The sequence below is a fragment of the Ursus arctos genome, unplaced genomic scaffold, assembly GCF_023065955.2.
Source record: "Ursus arctos isolate Adak ecotype North America unplaced genomic scaffold, UrsArc2.0 scaffold_18, whole genome shotgun sequence".
NCBI lineage: Eukaryota > Metazoa > Chordata > Mammalia > Carnivora > Ursidae > Ursus > Ursus arctos.
In genome coordinates this window covers 40,050,093-40,075,486 of record NW_026622852.1, presented here as the reverse complement: position 1 = coordinate 40,075,486, position 25,394 = coordinate 40,050,093, and the positions used below count along the sequence as shown (strand labels likewise).

Genomic DNA, 25,394 nt, shown 5'->3' with positions numbered 1-25,394 from the left:
TGACCCAGGATCCGTTATTTAAAAGGTATTTCCAGGATTTTGGTTACACGTGATTATGAATTGACAGTGTCCTACGGCACCATTTAAAACTGTTATGTGTTAAAATGTTAAAATGGTTACATGTATTGACTCCACACGGATGGACATTGAGGTAGGGAGACCCATTCTCACTTCAGCTCTGCCTGTCGCGCCTATAATCAGGGGCCTCTCTGGTCCATTTCCTCCAAGTTGCAAATTCCATCTTACACCAGGGTTAGCGAGGGGAACGGGGTATCCGCCTTCTCCTTGTCCATATTTGCACCTGGTTCCTTGAACTTTGAGTCCCAACCCTGACACCTGCCTTCTGAAGCACTCAGTGGCCCCAATTCCTGAGCCTTTGGGGTGGCTTTTTGTTCTTCCTCTCCAGCCGTTCCCGGATGGCCATCTCTTCCATCTTCTGAACTATTATTGACAACCTCATCTGCTATCATCTTGTCCGCCAGGGTTTATACCTTTCCGGTCCTTGACATCACTGGGGGAGGGGGAGCTTTGAGAGTGTGCTAAACCTGCAATGTTTAACTGCAAGTCTTTCATCTGTAATAAAAAACCTTTTATGTATTTTTTTCTTACAGGCTCTTTCGTATTCCTAATGTTGTGTATTGGTACGTGCTCTTTGTTCCTCTCACCAATCCCACTTGAGTCACGACTACTGGTCTTTATGATGTACTGACTTTGGGGAAACTTTTTTTTTCTTCAGTGAATTTGAATGTATTTTCTAATACTTTTCTTCTAATAGAGGGGTTTTTTGGGGGGGAGGTTAGGGGTCAGGAATTAGTAAATTTTCTTTATTTTTTTTTAAGATTTTATTTATTTATCTGAGAGAGAGAGCACAAGAGAGAGAGCAAGCATGAGTGGGGGGGAGGGGCAGAGGGAGAGGGAGAAGCAGACTCCCTGCTGAGCAGGGATCCTGACCTGGGACTCGATCCCAGGACCCTGGGATCATGACTTGAGCCAAAGGCAGATGCCTAACCTACTGAGCCACCCAGGCACCCCCTTTTAGGAATTTTTCCCCCCAAAATTTCTTGCATTAAAATTCTAAGGCTTCCCTCCACCCTTGGGCTGCCTGCTTTTCTTTCTCTCTTTTAAAGTGCAAAAACATGAAAAACTCACATTTTCTGGAGTAGATACGTTTTTATATCTAGTATTAAACATTTCAATTTAAAAAATATTAAGTAATCTCCACTTCCAACGTGGGGCTCAAACTCACAACCCTGAGATCAAGAGTCACACACTCTACTGACTGAGCCAGCCAGGTGCCCCTAAACATTTCAATTTTGCTATCCTCTTTGTCCTAAGAATTATTTAGGAGAGTGGTCTGTAGTCTTATAAGTTTCTTTTGGGGATGCTAGTCTTATGTTTTATTTTGTAGTCTAATTACATTATTACATGGTAGTCATATAGTATGACTTCTACAGTTTCTTTTTTTTTTTTTTTGCACTTTGTTGCATTTTTTTTAATGCTCTGGGATATAATAAATTTTGTAAATATTCTATGGTTAATTTAGTATTACTTAGGGATAAGCAATGGTTTATCTCATTTCTGTGTTATGTTTGTTTTAAAAGAAAAAGCAGAGGGTGCCTGGGTGGCTCAGTCGGTTAAGCATCTGCCTTCGGCTCAGGTCATGATCCCAGGGTCCTGCGTCAGGCTCCCTGCCCAGCGGGGAGCCTGCTTCTCCCTCTCCCTGATCCCCCCTCCACTCATACTCTCTCAATATCTCTCTCTCTCAAATAAATACATACATACATAAAATCTTAAAAAAAAAAAAAAGGAAAAAGTATGGTCAACAATCAGTATAGATCCTCTTGAACTTACCGTTGGGTTACATCATAATTTGGAAATCTCATAAGTTGAAAATGCATTTAATACTCCTAACCTGTCGAACGTTATAGCTTAGTCTAGCCTACCATAAATGTGCACAAAACCCTTATGTTCACCTACAGTTGGGCAAAATCACCTGACACCCAGCCTATTTTATAATAAAGTGTGGACTGTCCCATGTAAGGTATTGAATACTGTCCTGAAAGTGACAAGCGGAATGGTCGTGTGGGTGCAGAACGTTTGTGAGTTTATCGGTTGTTTGCCCCTGAGATCGCGTGGCTGGCTGGTGCTGGAGCTGACTGGCACTGCCCAGCATCACACCGCATATCCCTAGCCTGGGCAAAGATCAACATTCAAAATTTGAAGTATGCTTTCTACTGAATGTGTATCACTTTTGCACTGTTGTGAAGTCAAAAGATTGTCAGTCAAACCCTTGTAAGTACTTGGAAATCTCCCCGTCTCAGCCGTCTAGAGCAACCCGAGGGCTGAGCCTTTATTAGCTGGGTAGTCGTGGGGCCGAGGCTAAGATGGAATTCTGGCGCTGAAAGACCCTCCTGCCGAGGGCCACTCCTGAAATTACAGACACTGAGAGGACAACGCGAGAGCCCTCATAGCCTCAGGCAGACATCCTTGTTTGACCTTGGGCTATCTATCAGTCACCCTTGGTAGGTTTTTGTGTGTTAGCCTCACACATTTTGCTGCCTGTCCAAGTAATTGGGATCTGGTCACCCAGCTGGGACCTGGCTGTTCATGTCACTGACATTTTAAACTCATTCACTTTTTCCCTAAAAGAAACACGGATAGGGTAATAGACAGATGAGTTCTTCTCCCTTCCACTTGCTTTTTGAGTTGTGGGAAGTCAGATTGCAAGTTCCTTTATCCAGTTGGTCAGTAAAAGTATCTTGAATGTTCATACTGTGCCATGATGATATATGGGCAAATGACATAATCCCCGTCCTGGGGGGGAAGCTCTTTCACAATCCGCAGCTTGGAAGACAGAGCTGGAACAGTATATACTGACAAATTAACATGGTTGACGTGGGAATGTGCAAGTGTTAGTGGAGCCCAGAGGAATTTAATTTTCCACAAGAATGGAGGAATGGGGACGATACCAGGGAGAATGTGATGTTTAAGGTGAGTCTTAAAGTAGGAATGGGTGCTAGGTGGACAGAGAAGGAGGGATACGCATTCTTCTTGAAGGGAACATCATGACCATGGCATGAAGTAGGACAGGGGACAACATGTGTGGCAAAGAGTAGTCAGCCTCCTGCCTAGGGAATATCGTGTGTGGTTTGGGTTTGGGAAGAGTGAGGCTTAGAAGGGTTAGCGTAGGGTGGGACTGTTAAGAGCTTTGATTGCCAGGTAGAAGTATTTGCACTTTACTCTGTGGGCAATGAGTAGCCATTGCAGGTTTTTAAGGATGGGATCAGATCTACCTTTTATAATTCTTTTTTTTAAAAAAAATTTTCTTTTTCTTTTCTTTTCCTTCTTTTTTTTTTTTTAAATTATGTTCAATTAGCCAGCATATGGGACATCATTAGTTTCTGATGTAGTGTTCAATGATTCATTAGTTGCCTATAACACCCAGTGCTCATCACCACATGTGCCGTCCTTAATCTCCATCCCCCAGTTACCCCATCCCCGCAGCTCCCTCCCTTCTGTAACCTGCAGTTTGGTTCCTGGAGTCCAGAGTCCTTCATGGTTCGTCTCGTCCTCTGATTTCTTCCCCTTCAGTCTTCCCTCCCTTCCCCTGTGGCCCTCCGCGCTATTCCTTCTGTTCCACATATGAGTGAAACCAGACGATAATTGTCTTTCTCTGCTTGACTTCACCTTTCATAATTCTGCTATTCAGATTTTGGCTCTCCACTGTACATGTCCACTCCCCAAAATGTGACTTGTGTAGAGGAGGTGATTACATTTTTCTTTGCCTGTAACCTATGATTTATGATTCTGGTTTAGATGTCTGTGTCACTTGCCATGAACACGCTACCTGCAAGCAAACAGAAGGGGTGAAGATGTGTATTTGCAAATACGGATTTGTGGGCAACGGGAGGACTTACTGTATTGGTAAGTTCTGAACCTTGGGTGAAGTTGAAAAGTTGAATCAAGGAACGAGATTCTCTAGGGTTAAAGAGCCAGTGTCCTTGTGGGGAACACACTGTTTTGTTCACACGTTTTTATTACAAGAAGCTTTGTCCGTTATAATATGTCTTTGTTCTACTGTTTGGATGTAGCCTTTCCGTGGCGTTTCCAAGGAGGTACCTTTCGTGTCAGAGGGTCATTGAACTGGAATCTCTGGAAACCCTCTGACCCAACACAAATTTGAAATCTGTTTCAAGTCTTGAGTTTAACTTAAGAACTCGAATGAATATTGCCTTCCTTAGTTTCTCCTGGTGGTTTTGGTGTAAAATGATTTGTATTAGTACCCTGAGGAAAAACAAAACACGATTGCCTGTTGGACTTTCTTGGCTAATTGGTGAAATACTGTGACTTTGAGTCTTACGTCTACCAGACCCCGTCCTCCAAATTTTTTGTAGTTGTAGCCTTTTGGGGTCTCGGGTGGCTTAAAAGAATACAAAGACCTTTAGGAAGTATCTGAGGTTATTTTTTGGCTTCGTGGCCTCCTCCGTGCCATGAGAGTCAGGCCGTATCCAGGTTCAAGCCTGACTCAGAGAGAGGGAGACTCTCACGGCACATTTAATAATAGTGGATGTTATGAGAATCACAGTGTTCTCCCAGCAACCTTGTTATGTGCAGTACAAATATTGACAGTTTGCTCTGTGGTTGTGAACTGACAGTGTATACAACCTTGTGATCTATCTTTGGGTCTTTCCTTCCTAAAGAAAAATAACAATTCCGAGTTCCAAAAGTCCTATTCTACTTCCCAGATAGAAGCTTTCACAGTCACACACCGTCGCCCGTTCCCACGGGCTGGATTTGTGCCACCTTTGACCCTCTCTCTGTAGGATTCTGCCCAGGAGAACTGTGGCTGCCCCGCAGTCTGAGGTTCCTGGGGCATTTGTCCCACCCCTCTCCTCCCACGGCTTGCTAGCAGGGGCTTGGAAGTGAGGTCGGCATTGAGCGCGGACAAGTCTTGTCTGAATGCAGCCCCCTCCTGTGGAAGCTCACCACGCTCTTGATTGCTCTTTGACTCCTGCATAGAAACTTCTCTTAATGGGAAGAAGGGATTTATTAATGTATGTGGACTTGTTCTCAGACACTGGGCCCTGTGTACACCAGTACGTGGCCTGCTGAGACCACACCACAGGTCACAGGTGACATGACCTGTGTGCCCTGCATGCTGTAATGTGGTCTGCAGTCAGGGGACCTCAGAAATGTAGAATTCTCTACAAACCCATTGTCCCTTCTGGTGAAGTCTGCAGGGGAGACCTGTCTCAGAAACAGTAGTCAAGGACAGGAACGTGCCATTTTATGGGTGGCTGGACTTGTGTCCAAAAGCCCCGGGCAGTGCTTATAAGTTGGGGCGGGACACTTGGCCAGGCTGTGGCTTAAGGGTTGTTGCTCTCAGTTCTCATGCAGATCTCACCATAGACAGTGTTAACGATGAACTGTGTTCCGTGTTCAGTTACATTTCCAGAAAGATAACACCTGTAAGGAAAATGGGAGGGGGGAGGGGAAAGAAACACCACATTTTCAGAAGGGTACTTTTGAGTGGGCAGGAATCGAGGGCAATGGTGAGAGGCGAACCAATGCTATAGTAAATGGTTCTAAATATACTAAATAATAATCAGAAAAACTTCAGTTCATAAATTGATGACCCTGCCCCCCCAACCCAAACCAAACCAAACCCAAACAAAACAACCAGTAGGAGAGATCAGCCCTGAAAGACTGCATAAGAAAAATTGGTCACAGGAATTCTGATGGTAGAGGCCAGGGCGGCGTCAGCAAAGGCTGTCCTGCAGGCCAAATTTGGCCGCTGCCTGTTTTTGTAAATAGAGTTTTATTAGAACACAATGTCGCTTATTTGTTTCCTTATGGTCTGTGGCTGCTTTGTGCTCCAAAAGCATGGGTGAGCACCTGCCACCGGAGACCGATGAGTGGCCCTTCTCAGAAAAGGTTTGCCGAGCCCTGAGCTACAGGACAGAGACAGGAGGGGGACATACTTTCATTTGACATCTGTGTCAAATGACTGAATTCAAAATACTCAGGGCGGGCTTCTGCGGACTCATCAAGCACCCTATACGTCAACGTCTTCTCACTGGGTGACTAATGATATTCACATGGGTCATTGACGATTAGCAGGAGCTGTTCCTGCCACAGTATTAGCTCTGCTCCCGGATGAGGCTTAAGCACTAATTCCATTGTGTTTCCTGGTAACCCAGAAGTAACAAATTTTCCAGTTAATCACGGGATGCAAAATCGTCCTCCTCTGCCTTTCATGAAAAAAGCAAAAGAGCGTGGCTGGCTGAGCTGGAAAAATGGGATGCTGCTGGATTTGTTTCTTTCACAAGATCTTTTTGAGTCTGGAGAAATTGAAAAAGAATCTCAATCCGCAGCTTGGAAGACAGAGCTGGAACAGTATATGATGACAAATTAACACGGTCGATGTGGAATGTGCAATCCCCTTCTCCCAATCTTCAAATAAGATGAATGCTCAGATTGAGATGTTGGCTTTCTCTTGTGTGTGTGTGTGTGTGTGTGTGTGTGTGTGTATGTTTAAGATTTTATTTATTTATTTTAGAGCGTGAGTGTGCAGGGTCGGGGGCCGGTTAGGGGAGCGTGGAGGGAGAGAGAAACTTTAGCAGACTCCATGCTCAGCGCAGAGCCCAACAGTGGGCTCCATCTCATGACCTTGAGATCATAATCATGACCCTGAGCCAAAATCAAGAGTTGGCCACTTAACCAACTGAGCCCCCCAGGCGCCTCTCTCTTGTGGTTTTATATACACCTAGCGCACAACTACAAGGGACCCATGTGCTGCGAGAAGCATCGTGAAAAGAAAAGAGGCTGCGGAAATAGACCCTTGAGATGTTGTCACGGAATAGCAACTCCCGAGTCTGTAGCACAGGCGAACGGCCTGGGTCGTGGAACATGGTATGGATTGATAGCCCTTTCTGTGCATTGTCTCAATGTATCAACAGATAAAAATGAGTGCCAGTTTGGAGCGACCACAGTCTGCGGAAACCACACATCTTGCCACAACACGCTCGGAGGCTTCTACTGTGTTTGTCTAGAAGGATATCGGGCCACAAACAACAACGAAACGTTCATTCCCAATGATGGCACCTTTTGCACAGGTACTCGAGGGGGGGCTGCCGTGATGGCAGGACTGTGTCTGGCGAGCGGAGGAGGGAGAGGACAGGGCCGGGACAGGGTGTGATTTCAGGGAGGGACTCTCCCTTGAGAAGGTCCATGAGGGACATTTGGGACATGGACTGAACATTAGTTAGTGTTAGGAAACTATTGTTAGTGTTGTTAGCTGGCATCACGGCCTCGTGACCCTGGGGATGATATTCTCATTTTGGGAGATGCCCAAGTATCTGGGGGTGTTCTGAGGTATCTAGTGTTATTACGATCCCTAAGGGATCTTCAATGACAAAGTGTGAGCAGTTGTTCCGTCTTGGGGGGTGGGTCTATGGGAGTTCACGGGAATACTCTCTCTCTTGTTCTGTGCATTTGAACATTTTTATATCAAACAAGGAGGGGCTCTCAGAGATGGTGTACCATCTGCAGGTTTCTGTAACCCCAGCTGGGTGTTCTTGGGGTGACTCTGGCACTCCCCGCGGTGCCCGGTGCCCACTAAGGGCCCCGGGGGTGGGCATGGTGATGTTGGCTTCCGGGAGCTCAGGGTGGTGCCCTGTTGGAGATGGGGCTCGCCTCAGAGGAATCCGCAGGGCAAGGAGGGCAATGTTTTGGATCTCAGTAGCTCTGAAGCTTCGGGCACAGGTTGGTTGAATACAATGGGTGGGCAAAATCCTAATTTTCCGCGGGTCCTGGAACTCTTGGCTGAACTCTGTTTTACAGCATGTCATGACATTATAGCTCTTTGGTTTTCTAAGAAAATCTAGGAACAGTAAGGAAGAGGAAAGGCAGGAAAAGACTCCCGGTTCTGTGATGGTTTTGCATAGACTTAATGAGTCTGCTTAAAAGCTTTGTGATATTTAAAGGTTTTCGGGGAAAAGGAAGGGAGGGGAGAACATGTTTTTTCTCCTTACCCACCGGGAAGCACAGACTCTAACGCTCTGATTCATTCTCCCTCTTGACCTGTACCAAGCAAGGTAAAAATCCCTCACGGGGTCCATTTGATTTATTCTTGGCATGAAGGAACTGCATTCCCTCAGAGAAAACAGTCTACGATACACTGTTGTTTTCGGTAGCAAATGGCTCGTTGTAAGGCTGCAGAAGGGCACAGCTGCAGAATTCAATTAGATGCGTTAAAAAAACAACATACCAATTTTTAAAAATGTTTTTAATTTAAATTCTATTAAATAGTGTATATATATATGTATAGTACAGTACATCATTGGTTTCTGATATAGTGTTCAGTGATTCATCAGTTCAGTATAACACCCAGTGCTCATCCCATCACGTGCCCATTTTTAAAAAAAACCTGACAAGATGATGATGATAGGGTGTTCGGTTCATTCAAGGCACATTTCTCATGTACCTCCCATGTGCCGAGGACGTGCCAACGGGAGGTGTTTTCAAACAGCTAATTTCAGTGTAAAGTGTTACTCACAGGTAAGCAAAGGGCACTTAGGGAATCTGGAATCCATGGGGGCTCTTATTTTGCAAGTTGGGAAGGGACCAGGGAACTTTCTGGAGGACATGATACCCGAAATTGTGTTTTCAAGGCTGTGGGAGTTTGCTGGGGAAAAACTTACATTAATGTATCTATTGCTCGAGTTCCAAGGATGCACTGACTTAACAAAAATACAAAAGAGGAGAGAAGAAGAAGGAGGAGAAGAAGAAAGAAATACTTTATGCAAAGGCCAAATCGATGTCAGCCTAGTAAGAACCAGTCTTCCCAGAACAAAATCCTGATCTCGGCTCGGCTTCTCTTTCTTCTTCTTGTTGTAATTATTTAATGACCTTTTTCTTTCTTTCTTTTTTTTTTAAATGCGATATAATTCACATACCATCAGATTCACCCTGTTAAGGTATACAATTCAGTGGTTTGTAGTATATTCATAAAGTTGTGCAACAGATCGTGGACGATCTCATTTCAGAATACCTCCGTCACTTCAAAAGAAGCCCCGTATCTGTGGGCAGTCATTCTCATGACCTCTCCTTTTGAGGTCTCCGGTTATCACTCTGTAAAAGCTGATGGGTGACTTTTCTCGCTGATACCGAGTGTCTCTTAGCATCACAGTTGCCACAGAAACATCAGTGGACTCCAGCGGGGGCAGAGGCTTCACACGTTTTGGGGGTAGCAGCAGTTATGCAGTGTTTGTCTTGAACCACGGGATATGAATCCTGGTTCCCCAGTTCCAAGGACTCTTGTGACCGGGTGTTGGTTGTACTTTGCAGAGTCCAGGCCAGATTCAAGAACTGGGTGCAAGTGGGTGTCTTTGGATGTCACCAATGAGAGATGATGACAGAATTGCAAGGGTTCTAGTTCCGGGCAGCTTGCAGATGTCCTGGCCCCCAGGCCTGCCCCCAGACAAGTTCTGGGGCTCCTGGAAGCTTGGCAGAGGGAGAAGCTCTGTGGCGTTTCCAGTGTGAGGGGGGTGGGAGAGAGATGAAACTGATGTGGGAGCAGGCCTGGGGCTGTCCTGTCCCTACCAGCGTGAGTCCAACGACGCATGGCCCTGCCACGTCCGCTGAAAACTGCAAAATGCCTTTTCTGCGCCTTTCAATTTCCAAGTCTTGGGGATCCATCTCCACTCTGACGGCAGCTGCAGCCTTCTTTTTCATCAGCTCATTTCCTCCAGTATCAAGGCCCTGATGCCATTTCTTCTGGAGAAAAGTAACAGCATTTCAGCCTTGACTAGGAAATGGGGAAAAGGGAAGGAAAAAAAAAGAACTTAGAGGGAGTGAATGCCTTGCCCATCATCAGTTTCTGGAACCTTCTGCTCGGAGCCTGTATCCCATAGGTCTCTCTGTGGGAAAGTAAACACCGTCATTCCTAGATGTAAATCCCTACCCCTGCCAAGACCAGTCTGTTGGTTTCTCTCCCAGGTTGGGAGCCTGTTTTCCATGGGAGCCTTTGCTCACAAGCTTCTCAGCTGTTCAGTTGTTTCAGGTCCTGGAGCAGCCGGCTCTGGGCTCAGACACAAATGTGTGGTCCCGCTGGGCTTCTGCTGGCCCTGTGTGGGGTATTGCTCAATCGACTTGCAGCTGTCCCGAGGTTTCTCCCAGTGCTCTCTCCAAATGCGATTTTGCTCCCCAAATCCTAATCCTTTGTTTTAGCTGGGTTTTATTCCAAAAGTGGCATGTTTTACTACTCTGAATGAAGGAAGACACAAGGAAAGATAAACCTAAGGAAGAGCGTACTAGGGAGTTCTTGCTACACTCAGCAGTGCGCTGCTCATACCAGGGGCTTCTTGACTGTTTTCCCTGCGGAATACCCTGGACTCCTGCGTAGTTAGGCCTCTAATGGCGGTGGGTGATGGCTTCAGACCCGCGCTACTGCTCCAGCTCCTAGGAAGGACAGAGAAGCCAAAGATTCTGAATCAGAAGATGGTTAAACCAAAGCACCCTTCCCTTAAATGCCAGAGGCCTTGACTGAGGCACCGTTGCTTCTCTTTGGGAGTGAAGGGACATGCCTGAGCTCCCCCCACAGGTGAACAGCTCCCACACTTGACTCTTGCCTCTTGCTTCCTCAGGCCCCAGGATATGGGTATCCCAGGTTCCTTCCCAAGGCCTTGTGGAGTGTAGTAAAATATGTACCCATGGTTCTCTTTTGCTCCACTAATTTAAAGTTTTGGGAGGAGTAATTGGGCAGGAGCTTTGAAGCATTTATAAAGTAGGCAAACTACCAATACTGGAAAGATTGTGAAGGAAATCGGTAGCCCTTTGAGTTCAGGCTCTGTGCTCATGACCAGTGCCTCTCTGAGCATGACCTTGGAAATGGTTCTCCATTCATTCAGCTATTGCTTTAACAAAAGTTATGTGTCCAGGATGGAGCTGTTACCCTAGGCTAGAGCTCAGGGATAGAGTAAAAGCTAATGGGTCATTTAGTCCTGATTGTGATGATCCGTGATTGTTCTTCCTGAAACAAGACAGAAGAATAAGCCAATATGTGTTTCCCCATAAGGAGTAGAGTTTTGTTTTTTCCATTTATGAAAAAAAACCACATACTCATGTAGAGTGGTTAAGCAGTTATGCAAAAGCATAAAGGAGAAAGAAAAAAAAATCACCTAATATTAACTCAGAGGCAACAGTTCTTAGTATTTTGGTGAAGCTTTTTTTTTTTTTTTTAAGAGGGTGGGGGGAGGGTAGAGAGAGAGGGAGGGAGAGATTCCCAAGCAGCCTCCACACCCAGCCAGAGCCCGATGTGGGGCTTGATCTCACAACCCTGAGATCATGACCTGCGCTGAGATCAACACTTAACCGACTGAGCCACCTAAGCACCCGGTTCATCTCTTTTAAGATGCCTCTGTGTATCTGCACTGCAGTCATTCTTTTATTTATTTATTTATATTTATTGGCATTTAAAGATTTTATTTATTTTAGATAGAGAGAGGGAGCAAAGGGGCAGAGGGGGAGGGAAAAGGACAAGCAGACTCCACGCTGAACATGGAGCCTGACGTGGGGCTCGATCCTACGACTCTGAGATCACGACCTGAGCCAAGACCAAGAGTCAGACCCTCAACCAGCTGAGCCTCCCAGGTGCCCCTGCAATCATAATTTTAGATTAATAACATGTATACATATGTTGTTCCACAATGTGGTACTTATTTCTCTAGCACATGATACTGTTTTCTCCATATGTAACTCCATGAAGAGAAGACAGAATTTATTTTAGTCACAACACATGATCTTTCCATTTCCATAAAAATGAATATAGGGGGCACCTGGCTGGCTCAGTTGGTAGGACATGTGACTCTTGATCTCAGGGTTGTGAGTTCGAGTCTCATGTTGGGTGTAGAAATTACTTAAAAATAAAATCTTAAAGGGGCACCTGGGTGGCTCAGTTGTCAGTTAAGTGTCCAACTCTTGGTTTTGGCTCAGGTCATGATCTCCTGGGTTGTGAGTTCGAACCCTGGGTTGGGCTCCATGCTCAGTGGGGAGTCTGCTTGAAGATTCTCTCCCTCTGCCCCTCCCCCCACATACTCTCTCTCAAATAAATAAGTAAATAAATATTTTTAAAAAAAGATCAGTACTTTTAAAATATAAGTCATAAAACTTTAAAGTTAATATAGAAATAGACATATAATACCTTATATATTAACTATGCAGAATTTATTACATTTCTGTATTGTGTTACTTAACTGATTACTTTTTTCCCTCTCATGGTTGTTCTCCTGTTTTTTTGTTTTCTTTTGTATTTTTGTGGGTGTTTTTGTTTTGTTTCTTTGGCTATCATAAGAAATGCTATAATGAACATCCTTGTACCTACATCCTTACAGATAATTATTCCTTGTTATAAATTCTGGAAAATAATTTCTGTGTCAGAGGTATACCTACACATTGTTACTTCTTGGTGCATCATGCCGGACTGTCTTCCAAAAAGTTCACACCAGTATTCCCTCTCACTAATCATTTCACGAAGGTCTTCGTTTCTTCACATCTTCGCCAACACCAGACATCAGCGACGAGTGATGTGGATTTACCATCTTGATTGTAAACGGGCGTGTGTGTCCCTCCAAACGCGGCTTCTTACGACGCAGGCTTCTTAGCCGAACTTGGCATTTGAGGAGGCAAGACGGCAGGAAAAAGCCGTAACATTACTTTCTAAGATGTGAGGAAGTAATTTTGGTCTCACCTGCACGGAGTGGGAAAGAACTGGTAATTAGTTGGCTTCAGGGAGAAGAACAGGCTGTGAGCGCATTTTCGTGAATGTGTCACTGCACTTTTGTCACTGAGTCCTTTCTGAGTCTTCAGATTGTAAAGGCTTCTCCAGGCAAGAGCTTGTGTGTCTTGGGGCGTTCGGACACCTGCCTCTCTGGCACGCCCGCCACAGCTACGCCCTTGCCTCTTTGACACTCCTGTTCTCGCTAAGGGTTCTCCAGATGGACTTTTGAATTCTGTCCAAAAGCATTCAGATCCAGGGCGACAAGCCATGGGGCCACTCCCCAGACCGCAGCCAAGAAACCCATGAGCGTGTGTGAGTGTGTGTGTGTGTGTGTGTGTGTGTGTGTGTGTGGGCATTGCTCATGGTCACACTGAGGGTTAGGTGCAGGCTCGGAAGGAGTGGCTTGTGCTCCAGGGAGAGCTGAGTCAGTAGAAAGGCAAGGCCCATTCATGTATTAGCCAACATGGATTGAGGACCTAATTAGCTTCATTTTACAAAAGTGGTTTAGAAAGGTTAAGGAACAGACTTGAGTACATCTAATATGTAGCAGAATCAGTTCTCAAACCTGGGTCTGTTTGACTTTCAAACCCAGGCTATTAGATGAAAGGAGTAAATATAGAACACCAGGGCCCTGGGACCAGGTCAGCGTGTCCTGCTCGGTTTTGCTACTTTCTGGCAAGGAATTGTTCTGGCTGTGGATAAGGTTAAATCGTCCGGTATATACAATGGGGCAAGGGGAAATTTCCCCCTTGATTAGTTAGGTATGTTCCTAAGTTTGCTCAGTTGCTCGGAACGTTTTCCCTTCCCAAGCAGACACGTTACCACCTTGGAGGCCCCATGGAATCCACCACATGGAGAAGTTATTCTAATGAGCTTAACATGTTTACCCAGCCAAGATTCTAGAACAGGCTAGAAAAGGAACAGTTTGTGAACATTAAGAGGTAGCAGGGCATTAAAAGTCAGAATCATGTCACTGATCTCAGGGAGAGATGGAAGCAAGACATAGGGAGCCCGATGTGGGGCTTGGCAGACTAGGGCATTAAAAGTCAGAATCATGTCACTCATCTTAGGGAGAGATGGAAGCAAGACATAGGGAGCCCGATGTGGGGCATGGTTCTAGACTTCATTAAGGTGATGGATATCTTTGACAATGTCTGTGGACAAGACGGAATTATTGATTGGGTGATGGTACAATGCGGTTGTAATGGGAGACACAGCGTGGCTGGTGGTTAAGGGTGTGGTCCCAGAGCCGCATACCTGGTTTCCAACTCTGGCTTTCCCACCACTTAACCTGCATGATTTCAGTACAGTTACGGACCCACTCTGCTTCACGTACTTCCTCTGTAAAATGGGGATAATAATAGCATCTACCTCATGGGGTTATTGTGCGGAATAAGATGAAAATAATTAGTAATAAATAATGAAGTGTTTAGAACAGTGGCTGGCATGTGCCAGTTGACATGTAGGAGTCATTGGGATTAGCACTCAATTTAACAATCATTGTTATTAGGTTGTTGAATGACTGGACACAAAGCAAGCTGATTAATGACTGTAGTGACTCATACAGAGCTGATCAGTATCTAGAAACTTCAAGTCTTTTCCCTGCCATCGCTACCTAGCCACATTTTTGCCCTGCAGTACTGGTACTGCCTGTTTTTAGCAGTCTACTGAAAAATCCATTTATTCCCACTCACTGTCTTTTCAAGAGCCTGGGGTAGATGGGCAGGCTGGAAGACGATTACTGTGTCAAAGGTATATGTACACATCCCACTTGGAATACAGATCTTGATAAGCTAAAACGATGGATCCAATTCTAGGAACACATGTTGGATCCTGCAGTGTTGAAATCATCTCTAAAGTTTGTGCTGGATTGAGATTGATTTTATTTCATATTATTTATATTTTAAGAATTCTTTGTTAACTTTCCCAATTACCCAAAACTCCATGATTTTATTATCAACATGCTTTTTTTTTAAAGATTTTATTTATTTATTCAAGAGAGAGAGGGAGAGAACAAAGGGAGAGTGAGAGGGAGAAGCAGACTCCCCGCTGAGCAGGGAGCCTGATGTGGGGATCGATCCCAGGACCCTGGGGTCATGACCTGAGCTGAAGGCAGTTGCTTAACTGACTGAGTCACCCAGGCACAGTATTATCAACACTTGTTTAACTGAGTTTTTATTGGTTTCATTTCTTACCTCTTTGTTGTGTTTTTTTTTTTTTTAATTATGTTTCCCCCTTCTTGACATTATTTATTCTGATGTTTTTCACTGGCTTGAATATTTTTCAAAATCTTTCTCAGAAAAGAAATGTCAGGGGTTACCTGGGTGGCTCAGTCAGTTGAGCTTCCAGCCCTTGATCTTGGCTCAGGTCTTGATCTCATGGTTCTCAGTTTGAGCCCCACATTGGGCTCCGCTCTGGGTGTGGATCCTGCTTAAAAAAAAAAAAGATTAGGGGCACCTGGGTGGCACAGCGGTTAAGCGTCTGCCTTCGGCTCAGGGCGTGATCCTGGCGTTATGGGATCGAGCCCCACGTCAGGCTCCTCCGCTATGAGCCTGCTTCTTCCTCTCCCACTCCCTTTGAGCCCCGAAGGTAGATGCTTAACGACTGAGCCACCCAGGTGCCCCATAGAGAGAGAAAATCTTAAGCAGGCTTCACACCCAGCAAGGAGCCTGATGCAGGGCTTGATCTCATGACCCTCAGAACATGACCTGAGCTGAAACCAAGAGTTGGATGCTTAACAGACTAAGCCACCCAGGTGCCCCATCCTTCAGGTATTTTAGTATGAGGTAGAGGCCATCCTTATTTTGTAGTGAGTGAATTTTTTTCAGCATCCTTTTTTTTGGGGGGCCCATTTTGTTGGGTGTCAGAGATTTGGTGATGGTCGTTGGTTTTTGTAAATTTCCCAAACACATTGACAAGGATTTATTGAACACCTTTTAGTACCGGTGGTGTAAAGGGTATATGAAAAGAATCTTTGACAAATGAAATAAGATTCATGGTGCCATTGCAAGCAAATGCGTCCGGTTCTGTAAGGATGGATTGAGAATGTGAGAAATGGCTGTTCCAACGCCCCCCTGCCCCTGTGTTTCCCTTTTTCTGTTTTTTCTCTCCCTTCTTATACCTGGGTCTCAAGACATAGATGAGTGTGAGGTTTCCGGCCTGTGCAGGCAAGGAGGACGGTGTGTGAACACTTACGGAAGTTTCGAATGCTACTGTATGGATGGATACTTGCCAAAGAATGGGCCTGAGCCTTTCCACCCAGCCAGAGATGCCACGTCATGCACAGGTGGGTTTCTGCCAAAGAAGGGAGCTTTCTGAAAGTGGGATTCTGCTCTCAGATGACTTTCTCCTGCTCTGAGCCTGTGTCTGTGGGGCCCGTGTTGGGGATATGAGTGCAGATTATCTATTCCTTTGTGCGTCTGTGTAGCCTGTGAAATAAAGTCAATATTACAAGGTGGAAGGGGCTGGCTATCTTATATTTTTTTTAAAAAGCTACAATTAGTACACTTCTGGGGTTTTTAGCAGTTAATGGATATTCTCCTATTACACGTGATTTTAGATAGTAAACATAGCTGCCTTGGTAAGAGCCAGTAACAGAAAAGTGACTCAAAATGACAAAGCCATATATATCTGAAGGTATTTTGCAATTCAAATTTTTTGCTTCACTGGGCGAGGCTTCTGTTTAACTAGAGTGAATTAGTGAAGGTTGACTGCCAAATCCCATCAGCTTCGTGCATGTGTAGATGCTATTACCTACGGAAGGCCAAAAGATTGAATAGAGACAGTCATTGGAAACATGCCCAGAAGTCAAAATGGAAATGAATCAGTCTATGTAAAATATCGCTCAGGTGTGTGTGTGGAGGGAAAGGGAATGATGGGGTAGAGGGGGAGAGAGATGATGAGTTTTGAAAATTCATATTCACATAGTAATGAATTTGACGTTAATTTATTTTCAGAAATAGACTGTGGCACCCCTCCTGAGGTCCCAGATGGCTTTATCGTCGGAAATTATACTTCTAGGCTTGGCAGCCAGGTTCGTTATGCTTGCAAAGAAGGATTTTTCAGTGGCCCAGAAGATGCAGTTTCAAGCTGCACAGCCTTGGGCACATGGGAGACCCCAAACTTAAATTGCCAAGGTGAGTTTTCAAAAGGTTCAGGTTCCCAGCTTCTATCATTTTGAGATTGTTTTCATATTTCTCTCTAAATTTCTCTTTAAGGCAGTGAATGAATTAAATAGATCCGCTAAGTTCCTGTTGTCTCTAATAGGCATGCAGTTGATTCTCTGGGTATTTCCGGGAATAGTTATCATCTGCAAATTGTAATTCCATCTTTTATAAAACATACGTTTTATACATTTATAAAACATACGTTTCTCTTGATTGACCCACTTGGTTAGTATTTTCAGAACAAAAATTTAAATAGTAGTGTTGACTTTGAGTATTCTTTTCTTATTCATGACTTTCATGGCAGTGGTTTTAGTTTTTCATTATTCCTTTGTGGTCTTGGCTCTTTGATGTTATGAATATCTACTTATATTCTTATGCACACTAATCTAGTGCTATGTGCCAAGTGCTGTTCTAAGCACTTTGTATATATCGACTCATTCAGTCCTTACAGTATCCCTATGAATGTGTATTATTATTATCCCATTTTACAGATGAGAAAAGTGAGGCATGGAAAAATGAAGTAATCTGTTCAAGGTTATACAGCTAGTGATAGAGATGAACTTGAACCCAGGAATTCTGGTTTCAGAGGTTGTATTCTTTTTTTTTTTTTAAGATTTTATTTATTTATTTATTTATTTATTTATTTATTTATTTGAGAGAGTGAAAGAGAAAGCTCATGTGCGCGTGTTAGGGGGAGGGGCAGAAGGAAAGGGAGAGAGAATCTCAAGCAGACTCCATGCTGAGCTCAGAGCCAGACGTGGGGCTTGATCCCATGACCCTGAGATCATGACCTGAGCCAAAATCAAGAGTGCAACGCTCAACTGACTGAGCCACCCAGGTGCCCCTGGCATGTCATAATCTTAAGGAAGACTCTATCTGTTCTCACTTTACTAGGGCTTAATAAAATCAGAAATGAGTTACTTTTATCATGTCATTTAGACATGTGTTAAAGTGATCATGTATGTTTCTGCTTTAAACAAGTCATATGGTAAGGCTATATTTTTAGATTTCCTGATAACGATCTTACATATTAAATCTGGAGTGGAGTCTCCTGGGGCTTTGGTTTTTTATTCTTTTTATCTGGATTTTATTTGCTAAATTTTATTTAGAAATTTTACATTGATATTCAGAAGTGAGGTTGGTTTATTTTGTTTTTTTTATGCCACCTTAGTTGGGTTTGGTGTCAGTATTATTCTAAATTTTAAAAAAAGAATGCAAAATAATTTCTTTCTTCTTTCTCTGGACTACTATAAATAGAATTTTTAAAGACTTGGGAGATTTCACTTGCAAATTATCTGGATGTGGCTTTTTTGGAGAGGTAGTCCTTCGGCTATTTTAAAAAGCCCTACACTTAGTGGTCTAAGTTTCCTATCCTTTTTGGTGTCCATTTGATAATTTATATATTCCTAGAAAATCATCTATTTTATCCGGATTTTCAAACTTATTTGTGGAGAGAAGTAGAAAGCACTCATATTTATAATTTTCTGTAGTTATAGTTGTTTATAAGTGAAACATGGGAAACAGTCCCAAATGTCTAGCAATAGGAGATTGGTTAAATCATGGCATATACATGAAATGGAATATTATGTAGCCAATAAAAATTACATTGGAAAATAATATTTATCGACATAGGTTAGCCTTAACAGTATATTACTGAGTTATCAACTATATGAATAACATGACATTAATTTGGAAAAGCTCATATGCATATATATGCTTATAAAAGTTTAGAAGGTGATATATCAAAATATTAACAGTGGTAACTTCCACTGGGGGGGATCCTGGATGATTTTCATATTTGATATTCTTTCTGTATTGAAAGAATTTTAAACACATTAGACAAAGTAACAAAGCTGTTTCCATTTTGGAAAAAAGGAAAGAGTTTTCATTGAATTTACCGCATAGCTAGGAAATCTCAGTGATGCGCTTGGCTAAGTTAATTCTTGTGCTGTTCTGATTTGCGATTCAGGCTCTAAACACATTTTAATAGTTAATTATCATCCTGGGGGTTAAGAAATTCTAAAAGTACATTTTAGTTCTCACATTATCTTTCAGCAGATCAATTAAAATGCAGAACTTGGATTAAAATGTGCCATAATGCATATCAAAGATCTCCCTAAGGATTTATGTAGGAAAACCCAAATAAAAGAGTTTGTGTGACTTTGAGAACTAGTAGTCATCTGGATTATTGGACTGAGAATGGAGAAATTTAATTTAGAGGAGAGTACTTGTTACATTCCCCAAAGAACTGTTATTTGGAAGATCTTCACTTCTTTTTTCCCCTCCTCTAATAACCTCTCCGTCTGCCCGCTGACTCCCTCCTCCTCCCCCGCGTCACCACATGGCCGCCAGCTTCTCAAGGCTGCGTCTGCTCCTCTGCGCTCACCCCTTCTTATTTATCCTCCATCATGCCTGGGGCTCCAGAAGCTGGGCCGCGTGCCAGCCGGCACTGTATTTTCAGCTCAGAGGTATAAAGCCACAGGAATTGGGAATTCCACTAACAACACTAGCAAACTGTGAGCTTGGATGTTGCCGAGGAACAGGTACCCGGAAAGGGAGCAGCTGTGTGTTACAGACCCGGCTTGTGTGTCAATTTCACCGACCTTCCTGGTCACAGAAGGTGCAGTTGATGGATCCTGTTGTTTGCCTCCTCCCGAGTACCGTGTCCCTGGAGGCTGTGCCGCCATGGCCAGGACCCCGAGACATGGGTCTCTGTCCGAGCGGGCTTCAGAGGCCAGCGCTGGAAGCGAGGAGGAAAGCTTCTAATGCCAGGGGCTTCTGTGGCTCCCTCTTCTGACTTAGGTAGGGATTTATGGAAACATCAGCCCCCCATGTCCGTCAACTCTCTGGAAAAGACAGCGTCAATCTCTAGTTTGTGCCTCCTATTATTTTACTATGACTTTTTTAATTTTCAGAAAAGATGCAAGTTGTACGTGGCAGTCTAAAGAAATTAAATTTTTTAAAATTCAGCCAAGCCAGAAGTAAAGTGAAGGAATCACTTCAGCTGTGTTGTCATCAACAATAAATCCAGAGTCCAGGTCTGATGCTAGATATACTGTAGCCCTCGTGACTAAGAACATCTGGGGTCTGGGAGAAGAGAAAACACAGGTACATCATGAACTATGATGTAAGGGTGAACCCCTACATATTATGTGAGAAGAATGGATAAACACAGAGTTCTGATGGGAACTAGGGTAGTGCCAGGGAAAAGGTGACACGTGTGCTCTTCCCTTTGTGTAGTTTGCTAGCTGTGTAAGAGTATGGTTAGCACTGGTTTGTAGTATAGGTAGACCAGCTGGAGGGTTCTGGGAATAAACATCTGTCTTCCAAGATAAAATCCAAACTCCTAACTTTGGCCTCTGAAGCCAACAAGGTTTCGGGCCTTTTTGGCTTCTCTACAGGTTACATCTGCCATCATTGTCTCCCAACTAACATGTCAGGCTTTTATCGACCTCAGGGCCTTTGCACATGCTTCTCTCATTACTTAGGATACTTGGCAACCAGCTTTAATTTTTTTTTTTATTGTGGTAAAATACATGTGATATAAAACTTACCATTTTCACCATTTGTAAGTATACAGTTCAGTGGCATTAAGTACATTCACAGTGTTGCCCAGCCATCACTGTTGTCTGTCTCCAGAATGTTTTCATCATCCTAAACAGAAAGTCTGTACCCATTAAACAATAACTCCTCACTCCTGCGTCCCCCACTGCCTGGTAAGCTCTGTTCTACTTTCTGTTGCTGTAAATTTGTGTTCTAGTTACCTGGTTACCTGTGTTCTAGTGGACCTGTACGATATTTGTCTTTTTAAGTCTGGCTTATTTCGCTTAGCATAATGTCTTTAAGGCTTATCCATGTTGTAGTAGGTGTCAGAACGTCATTCTTTTTTAAGGTTGAGTGATAGTCCATTCTGTGTATACACCACATTTTGCTTGTTCACTCATTTGTTGATGGAGTCTTCCTGTTTTTGGCATAACAAGCGCCTTCTCATCATTCAGGTTTCAGCTTCAGTGTCACCTCTGACATTGTTCTCTTTCTTAGCACGCGGTATGCAAGTACGTTGTTTATGACTATTTTTGTGGTTTATAGCACTCCTACTGGACTGTGAATCTAGGAGCCCCGCGACCATGGAGTCTTCCTCCGCATGATCTCTCCAGCACCTGACACAGTGCCCAGCATACCTGAAAGCGTACCTAAGGCCCGTGGAAGCACCCTGAATCCCCTTCGAAAGGTGGCGCAGACCATGGCAGGCATTATGGAGTTGGCTCCCCAACTGCCGTCCCAGCTTATCATGTGGCTGAGCCTTGCCAAAACCCTGGCCTCCTCTTTTGTTTCAGTCCTCCAGCTTCCTGTCTTTTCCTGATTCCACATCTTCTTACTTTGTCTTCTATATCTTCACTCTTTCTTCTCACGTGGTGTGACATCTCTGTGCAAGCGAGGCCTTGGGCTGACTCCTGGTTTTCCCCGTATGCACACATGTGGCCCTCACAAGCTGGGGTGGCCCAGCACGTGGGCTGATTGCAGAGGCCGAGTTTCTGCTTCGAATTGGTTAATGAGGATGGGATGCAGTTTCTAAAGTCTACTAATAGCAGAGCCTGATTCTTTAGAGGTGGCCAGCACTTTAAGGTGGACAAGGTTTTCTGTAAACATTGTCTCATCTGATCTTTAGAAATGCCTTCTGTGGTGCTTAATAGGTTAGTTCTCATTTCACGTATATTTTTTTTATTTTTTATTTTTTTAAAAAGATTTTATTTATTTATTTGACACAGAGAGAGAGAGACAGTGAGAGAGAGGGAACACAAGCAGGGGGAGTGGGAGAGGAAGAAGCAGGCTCCCAGCGGAGCAGGGAGCCCGATGTGGGGCTCGATCCCAGGACCCTGGGATCACGCCCTGAGCCAAAGGCAGACGCTTAATGACTGAGCCACCCAGGTGCCCCCACATATATTCTATTTACAACGAATCATGGGCATTATTTCCCATTAAGAACCAGAGAGAGGAAGTGACTTACCTTGTGTCACTAATTTATGTATCAAGATGGGAACCCAAAGCACTTTCTAGAAGGCGCATTCCATGTAGAAGCAACCGTTGCGAGTGCTGGAGGTAGGAGGCGACGAGGAAAAGCTGGAGGGCCTGAGAATACACGGTGTGGTCTGGGACCCACCCTGAAGAATAGTGTTGTTATGGACTCAACTTTTCTTCTTTTGAGATTTTCGTAGTAGAGCTCCATCTCACCTCTGCCAAATTGAGAGTGTTGGACCTAAGTCGGGACACACATGAGGGCATTCCGGTGAGGGGTGGCACACAAGTTTTGTTGCACTGCTGTCTTGGAATTTTCCATCAGGCTGTGGAAAAGATTCACATCCAGACCCGGCGGGAAAGAGTGCTGTGATTGGCTGGGGGTGCCTGCCGTGGGTGAGGGTGGACGCAGTGGCAGCCCCCATATCTTGTGTTTATCTTTTGTGTTCCAGGCAGTCATTTGAAGCAGATTTTTGGGCACCTCACCACATACTGATTTTTTAAAACATGTAGGAATACCGCATTGACTTCCTGGCGGCATGCGACACATCTCCTGTGTTATCCTTCTGCCGAGTAAATGCCATTAAAATATGTCACTTACAAATGGTTGGAGTCATTGGAGTGTGCAGAATGAACCATGACGCTGGTTATAAGACTGCCACGGGGTAAGGAAGTGGGAGCCTTAGAATCAGAAAGACTTGCGTGAGTTTTGGCTGAACCACGTGGGAGTTCCGGCACCAGCCCTAAACTTCTCTCCACTGCAGTTTCCCTCTGTAGAAGGGCATATGCTTGTTTCCGTCCTGTAGGACTATTACGAAGATGTAATGAGATGATGATAGAAAGCACTTGGTGCTGCGCTCGAGGCAAAGTAACTGCCAGATACGTAGTCACCATCATAATAAGAGGGTCATGATTGAGCGGGGAGTGGCAGGTAGTGTTTTTAACAAAAATGTAAGATCTTTGTGAAACTTCCCACCGTAGAAGGGGAAGGTCTAAAATTCTCCAGCTTTCATGTTACCTAATTTATTAGTCTTCAATTCAAGTATTCTGCTTACAAGGAGAGCATTAAAATGAAGAGTTTTAATGTTATTTTTTTTGAAAAAAGAAAGATTCCTGTGCGGCTCAAAGCGTCAACCATTATCACCTCTACAAATGGAAGATCCTTATAAGAGATACACTGATAAATTCTTTTTTTCTTTCCAGTGCTCATGCTCTCACCCAGCCTGTCACCCCTGCAGTCTCTGAAGTCTTCAGATTCTAGCCGTTTCATACCAGACGCTATTTGTGGATAATAATTGCTGTTACGTAGAAATGGGAATTTTTTTCTTCTTCCAAGTGAGCTTTCTCTGTGAATAGGATCTGAAGGAAATGCATTGTTTGTCAAGGCTAAAGTTCATGGAAGACTTGAGAATACAAAATGCATCAAAAAGTTATTATTATTTTTTTCCCTACTGCCTTAAGGGCGAGTGGACTTTTTGGTACTAATGAGCTCATTAGCTTAGTTACCACAGTTAATAAGCTCTCCTTGAGGAGGTGCTTCGTGGCTGGCATAGTCCAACCCTCCCATTTTCCTTTGATGATCATAATAACTTTTTCTAAATGCAAGTTGCCACATACCAGAGATGCTAGATTCCAGCCCCCCACGTTGATGATATATGGAATTCAGTACTCAGGTGAGCCTGGAATGAGGCTCGAACTACATGTGGCCAAATTACGAGCATGGCATACAGTACGTGAAATTCTGTCGTAAGGTTACATTTGCAGCCCCATTCCTTAGGCCATATTTCTTTTTTTTTTTTTTTAAAGATTTTATTTATTTATTTGACAGAGAGAGAGACAGCCAGCGAGAGAGGGAACACAAGCAGGGGGAGTGGGAGAGGAAGAAGCAGGCTCCCAGCGGAGGAGCCCGATGTGGGACTCGATCCTGGAACGCCAGGATCACGCCCTGAGCCGAAGGCAGCTGCCTAACAACTGCGCTACCCAGGCGCCCCTTTAGGCCATATTTCTTACGGGTACAAATCGCAAGGATTTATGTTGGTAGTAATATTAATAACTCACATGACTGCGGGGGATAGTCTAAAAATATGGGATGTAGGTGTAGCCCACGGAGAGCTCACCACTAAGGGGGGGAAAGGACATTTTTCCCAATGAAGCAAATGAAGACAATAGAGGTGTGAGGGCTGCATGATCTGACCCGGAACACGAGTGTAGTGAAGAGGCTGGTGTTAACCGGCTTAGACCATTTGGACCCTTACAACCGCCACATCCCACTGATTTCTAGGTGATCTGTGACTCTGCTTTGACTCTAAGGCACAAGAGAGACATTTCTGTTATTGTTGCGTAAATGAAAACCGACTTTAATACGATTTTCTTCAGTTTTCATACTTGTTTCTGCTCCTCTGCCAGAGCTTTCCAGCTCGTAGTTTATTTCTCTGGGAAGACTTTTCTTGAGTCAATATCAGCATGTGGAATAGGTCTATCATTCATTCCCCTGGCAGTTGGCAAAACGTCTGCCTCAATTTATGGGCATTATTGGTCTTTTTTTTTTTTTTCTTTCTCAGCTTGGTATTTATTGCTCTCGAAAGCAATCTTAGATGAAGCCTTATATTACTGTGTTATTTCTGAAATCAATCACATTATTGTGCTGATGTTTCTAATGAGAAGAAGCTAATGGGGATGACATTGGTGACATAGCCAGTTGTCGAATAGATACCATAAATTGTCTATACCTTTCATCAAACAGATTTCCTTCTGGAATATTTTCTTGGGTTGAATATTAAAGCTAGTAGTGTGGATAAACATGTTTACCTTCAAGATATGAAATAGAGTTACAGTATGAATGTGGCCCTTGAAACTGGGACAGCACAGCCCCCCCCCCCCCCCGCCCCGGGGAGACCTGTTTTGAAGTTGATTATTTGAATAAAATCACAGATAGTAGGACAGTAAGGAAAAATTCCCCGCCATGGGGCTACCTGGGTGGCTTATACTGTTAGGCATCTGACTCTTGGTTTCCGCTCAGGTCTTGCTCCCAGGGATGGGAGATCAAGCTCAGCGGGGAGTCTGCTTGGGGATTCTCTCCCTCTGCCCCTCCCCCAGCTTGTGCCCTCGAAGTCTCTCTCTCAAATAAATCTTAAAAAAAAAATTTCCAACCATGTTTATAATTAGTTGACTGTATTGCTGATACATAGCCAAATGTTGTTCCTTCATAACATAATTAGCCAGAGAAATGTGTGCTTAAATGAACACCCCTAATGCATATCTAATGCAAATTTGTGCTCCTTATTTTTTTCTTTCCTTTGGATATAAACTGTTTGTAAATGGCTTATTTCCTTGTGATAGTGAGAACTTTGGGCATTTCGTGCAGAACCATATTCTTATTACCACCTATTGCAGCCTCCGTTGGATTGATTTTGGAGTATTTCTTAATAGTAGCC

The 25,394-nt window shown here is 43.9% G+C and overlaps 1 protein-coding gene across 5 annotated transcripts in view; it reads left to right on the top strand.

The window, feature by feature from the left end:
* Positions 1–25,394, top strand: part of SUSD1 (sushi domain containing 1) — a 176,582-nt gene that overhangs the window by 8,569 nt on the left and 142,619 nt on the right. For all 5 annotated transcript variants that reach the window (XM_057313680.1, XM_057313679.1, XM_057313678.1 and 2 more), the window contains 4 exons: positions 3,817–3,924; positions 6,960–7,115; positions 15,912–16,064; positions 16,735–16,914. In XM_057313680.1, the coding sequence (XP_057169663.1) occupies positions 3,817–3,924; positions 6,960–7,115; positions 15,912–16,064; positions 16,735–16,914 (597 nt within the window). The remainder of the gene's footprint in view (positions 1–3,816; positions 3,925–6,959; positions 7,116–15,911; positions 16,065–16,734; positions 16,915–25,394) is intronic.